Source organism: Phalangium opilio, unplaced genomic scaffold, assembly GCF_054372755.1.
Source record: "Phalangium opilio isolate 3A_F unplaced genomic scaffold, DU_Popi_V2 ptg000073l_1, whole genome shotgun sequence".
In the NCBI taxonomy this organism is placed as follows: domain Eukaryota; kingdom Metazoa; phylum Arthropoda; class Arachnida; order Opiliones; family Phalangiidae; genus Phalangium; species Phalangium opilio.
The window spans coordinates 2,495,153-2,500,072 of record NW_028324183.1 but is presented as its reverse complement, the minus strand read 5'-3'; the positions used below and the strand labels follow the sequence as shown (position 1 = coordinate 2,500,072).

Sequence of the window (4,920 nt, the reverse complement as noted above, 5' to 3'; positions counted from 1 at the left end):
GACACTATTTTGTTGCAATTTTGGAATTCTGATGGAAATAGAAAGGGACGTTTCCATAAACCAGGTTTTAGCCAAAAAGGATACTGAAATGAAATATATTTCCTATTTTGCTTTGTGATGATAAATGTAACCAAATTGTCACATCAGTCATAAATTGTTTTTCTTCTGGTAACTTACAATAGAAGAAAGAGACCATTCATATATTTTCATCAAAACCTTTCACAAAGTATATTCACCCAAAGCAAATAATGGGCAATTTTTGAAAATAACTTTACACCAGGAACAAAAACTAGAATCAACCCACTTTTTACCTCTCCGAGTGACGTATGTCACGGAGAGGTTCTGTAACGATCGTGTGTGTCTGTCTGTCTGTCTGTGTTTGTGTCTGTCTGTCTGTGTGTGTCTGTTTTTACACCCACGTGACCGCGTTCGCAGTTTCCAAATCGGAGCAAACGTGTTCGCCATTTCTGAACTGCTTTCACAGTCACGGAAATGGCTCCTCTACTTGAGTTCTCACACCACCATCTTCTGGTCTTTGTCCATCCCACACGGACACCAGACTGTTCTTACTGGCTTCTAATCACCACCATCTTCTGGTCTTCGTCCATTCCACTTGGACACCAGTCTGTACATACTGGCTTCTAAACACCACCATCTACTGGTCTTCCGTCTATTCCACATAGACACCAATCTGTCTCATTGGCTTCTAACTCCATCGTCATCGTTTGGTTTAAGACATTCGCGGCGATCAGCTAGGGTTACGAGAAACGTCTAGCCTCCCTAGGGTGGGTTGTCCACCAAAGGTTTTCGCAATTGCGGTTGTTCTTGCTTTTAACTGTAGTTCGACACCCTTATATACTACCTAATTAAGTAAGGCGAAGCAACCGGCGTATGCTTCATTTAAAACGCCAATATTAGTCAAGTCTCTCAAGAATGTTTAATTGTTCTTTATCAAAACGATGTAACGCTCAATAAGGCGAACAACTAACGAAGAACATATTTAATAGTAATTATATTTATTTTAATATTTAAGATAATCTTGTTTCTCAACTCAAAATTAATACGGAAAGAGTTAAAAAGCAGTCTATGTTTTGTCTGTGTGTGTCCGTCCATTGTTACACTAGTGCGTCGCGTTAGCAGTTAGCCTTGTGTTGATGTGTTAAGAAATCATACAGAACCTTAATATTCCCTTTTTCTATAATATAAAGTGAATATGTGGAAGTATTTTTCGTAATTATGATGCATTTAGTACTTTTGTAGCTTTAAAGCTCTGTTTCATTTTGATATTCCAAAGATTTTTTTTTAATACTGTTATTTGAAATGGCTGTTTATATATTACTTAAGCTATACTACATCTGTATATAGAATAATCCTTGGTTTAGTGACTTCAGGAAGAAAATTAAGACCTAGACTCCGGCGGGTATATCAAATATCATCCGTAATAGGCTTAGTGAAACAAAGAGTAAATAATTGAGGCCTGAGGTGAAGTAAACTTTGGGCTTTGATTTTCGTGTCTGAAATGAAGAGACATCAACGGTTCAGAGTGAGCCGAAAGTTAAAACACTCTTAAATAATCAGGTTAAGATTTTAAAATAGAAGAAAAGATCGTGGTGGCAATTGGAATAGTAAAAGGGCTAATGGTAAACGGGTTGTAGCTACAGACTTTTTATTCTCTTTATGGTGCGCATTGACTATTAGTGCGTCTAGCTACAATTTAGCTTTGGTGTTATTTAACGTTAACATTCATGTTGGCAAACTAAGAATATTGTTGAGGTGAGACGAGACGATAGTGTTTACACTGCAAACCAGTTGTGAATGTAGCTATCAGAATATAAGCGTAGACTTCATTTCCTGTTCTTTTCCCCATTGACTGATTTCCATGTGTCCAAGATTTACCCTTATTGGATGTAAAATGTCGTCTGCTTTACTGCATATTCGCTATGCTTGGAATACTGCTTCAATAATTCGTAAATTTTTACTTCAAAAAAGAGAAATAATTCCATATCTAGGTAAATAAGTTTGTAGTATTAGACCTCTTGACTCGGAGAGGTAATATTTTGGTTTTCCCAACTTGTCTAAACTAAATTACAATTCAGATCCTCAATTAAAATAAATCACTACCGGTTTTACACAGGTTGAACCTAAAACCATATTTCTTTGGAATTTCGGTAACATCTTAAATTAGAATTAATTATGATAGTTTGAGAATTAATGCATATATAGTCTTGGCTATAATCTCTCAAACTTTTGTTGGTTTCAAAAGAGCGTTTTTCTACTATTATTTTTTATTTCGATTTTGACAAAGTTAAGCTTATTTATAAGTATTTCTCCTCAAAAATTTTTAGCATTTGTTTTTGAGTTATTTTTGTTTCAAGGTGAAACTTGATATTAAAAACAGCAATCCCAACAGTAAGTGGTTTTTGTATCCCATTCATTTTATAATTTGTTGAAGCCCATAGAGTAAATTCTTTGTATCTCCTAATGAAAAGGAGAGAGCTGATCTGCTGGGATCATAAGCGAAAATATTTTTATTTTTACTTCACATTGATTAAAAATGCCCCATCCCCCTCTGAAACTGTTATCGGTTTTGAAAATTTCGTTCCATTCTCGGGATTTGGGGCCTATAGTAAACGAGGTGTGGGTCTTCGAGAGACATTTTTGTGAAACGAAAAGGAATCATAAACACTAAATAGAAGGACTAGAATTACACTGATGACGCTATGTGTAATTTAATAAGGAACTGTACGGATCCAAACTCGCCGTCTAACGAGATATTTGACGTTCCTTTTGTGTTGCTAGAAACTTGTGAGAACAGTCTAAATCACAGATAAAGATACTTTTGAAATAATAAAGACTAAATTACATTCACGAGTGATTAGTAACTCAGCAACGACTATCAAAGTGAGAAAGATGGGATGAATTTTCCCTTGCCCATAGACTAGTGATATCTATAGAACACGAGTCATTCTAATTTTGATTTAAACATAACATGATTGTCCCTCATCCCCACCGGGTATGTCTTCTGTTCCATTCCTTATGCCTATTGTCCATGATAGGACCGGTTAGAAAGAAAACATTCTTTTCTCATTCGTGGGGGTGAATAATAGGAAGTAATCCTTTAGCATCGGCCATTTCTCGTCCACTGTCGGCTACCATTAAGATTTCAATGGCGGACCTCTCGGAAAAACTATTCACTCACTCACGTGACCCAAATTCTAAGAAGAGGAAACTCTAGATACTTCTAGGATGGAATTGCCAAAGGTCTTAGGCGCGCTGGGTATTTGAACTGATCTGTTAAGGAATAGTAGAATTAAAACTACTACAATTTTTATTACTCCAGCAAGTGTCTTACCTCTATATTCTTGCGGAATTGTTTTATAATCGTCTTTTTTAAAGTGAGAAGAGCAAACAACCATGGTATTACTAGGTTTCTTTCCCATTTTTAAGGTAACTTCCCAAGCCTTGGCTAATTTCGGTAGTTTTGAAGGAAAACGATGAAACCGCATACCTTTCATGGTGCCATTGTTTTTACACCCGTAAACACAGCAATATGTAACCATTTTTGTAATTTAAAACACAAGTAAAAGAGTGTTTACTTAATTATAAATTAGTTAATGTCTGACTTTACTTTCACTCCCTGAGATTTGCGCCTAATAGTCTACCAAGTCGTCTGCTCTGTTTCCTCGATTTTTCCCTCTTTCCACTCCTCCCCTATACTCCCTTTGGTTTCCTTAAGATCGCGCCATATTGGACAAACCGAAGCGCCCCCTTTTAATTCTTTCGAAAAAGCCAACAAAGAAATAAAATTTTGCACAGTTTGTGCAGTCAGTAGCACTGTAGCCTGTAGAGTGTAGACTTGGGCGCGGCGTGTCAGGCGACAGACGTGTTGCATTCACGAAATTGTAGCGTTCGCAACTGGAAAGGAAAATTAAGTTTGCCTATGTGAATATTCTGGTAAGTAATTTAACGCTGTCCATACAGTCATTTTATATATATATATATATATACATTTCATAATCGTTTTACGTTGTTTAGTTGGAGTATATTCTACAAAAAGCTCGTGAATTGAAATTGGTAGATGATAACAAGTCTAAGGTGAGTTTAAAATGTTGTTAAACGCATTAACTGAAATCATACGTAATAGAGATATATCAGTTGTGACGTCAGTGCCTAGGTAAAACGTCACGGGTTTAGCTTTGGCAGTGGGCGGCCATGTTTGGTACCGCTTTGGTTCTATGGGCAAATAGCATGGGTGACGTCACACTAAGCCTTCTGAGATAGCTCTATATTAGCTATGCAGTTCAGTAATACCATAGAACAAAAAGACCAAACAAACGATTGTAGTCATAAAATTCAGTTGGTTTACTTTTTAATAGTATAGCAGAAGTAAATATTTACTTCTGAGTTTAGTCAAAGTTAATACTTCAGATTCACATCATTTATTGATAACTCTTATTTCACTTTAAATTACGTTGTTCAAATAAAAAGAAATGACGCCATTATGAACCGCCTTCTCTTCTCAACCGTTTTCGCGCGAAAATGTAGGGCGGGGCACGAAACAGTCCTGCTAGTCTCTCTCTTTATGCGAACGCATCATATACAGGGTGTTTCTGGCAAGTCTAGCACAAATTATGGGGGCAATTTAGAGTTAATAGAGCTATCTCAGCTGTGACGTCAGTGCCTAGGTAAAACGTCATAGGCTTAGCTTTGGCAGTGGGCGGCCATGTTTGGTACCTCTTTGGTTATACAATTTTATCGACTTGAAACCGCATTTATTTTTAGCCAATGAGGAGGCCGGGATGGACAAGGACCTAGATTTTGTGGCAATGACGCCGTGGGTTTTTGGGGTTTTTGGTGGTCTTGTCTTTTCATCCATCCCAGAACTCCTCCGTGACCTTTGCGTTTTCTCTTGAGCATAGA

The 4,920-nt window shown here is 37.0% G+C and overlaps 1 protein-coding gene across 1 annotated transcript; it reads right to left on the bottom strand.

Moving 5' to 3' along the window:
- Nucleotides 1-2,588: 2,588 nt before the first annotated feature.
- Nucleotides 2,589-3,776, bottom strand: LOC149659307 (THAP domain-containing protein 1 A-like). The gene is made up of 2 exons (XM_089844046.1): nt 3,353-3,776; nt 2,589-3,291 (listed from the first exon to the last, which is right to left on the bottom strand). Exons 1-2 carry the CDS (start codon nt 3,558-3,560, stop codon nt 3,242-3,244), a joined length of 258 nt encoding a protein of 85 aa, XP_089700172.1. The 5' UTR covers nt 3,561-3,776; the 3' UTR covers nt 2,589-3,241.
- Between the last annotated feature and the right edge of the window lie 1,144 nt (nt 3,777-4,920).

What these genes read in the sequence shown, in the direction of transcription:
- LOC149659307 (XM_089844046.1), bottom strand. Translation starts at nt 3,560, where the DNA reads ATGGTTACATATTGCTGTGTTTACGGGTGTAAAAACAATGGCACCATG. An exon ending in AATTCCGCAAGAATATAGAG is followed by an intron (nt 3,292 to 3,352) that starts GTAAGACACTTG and finishes ATTCCTTAACAG; the next exon opens with ATCAGTTCAAATACCCAGCG.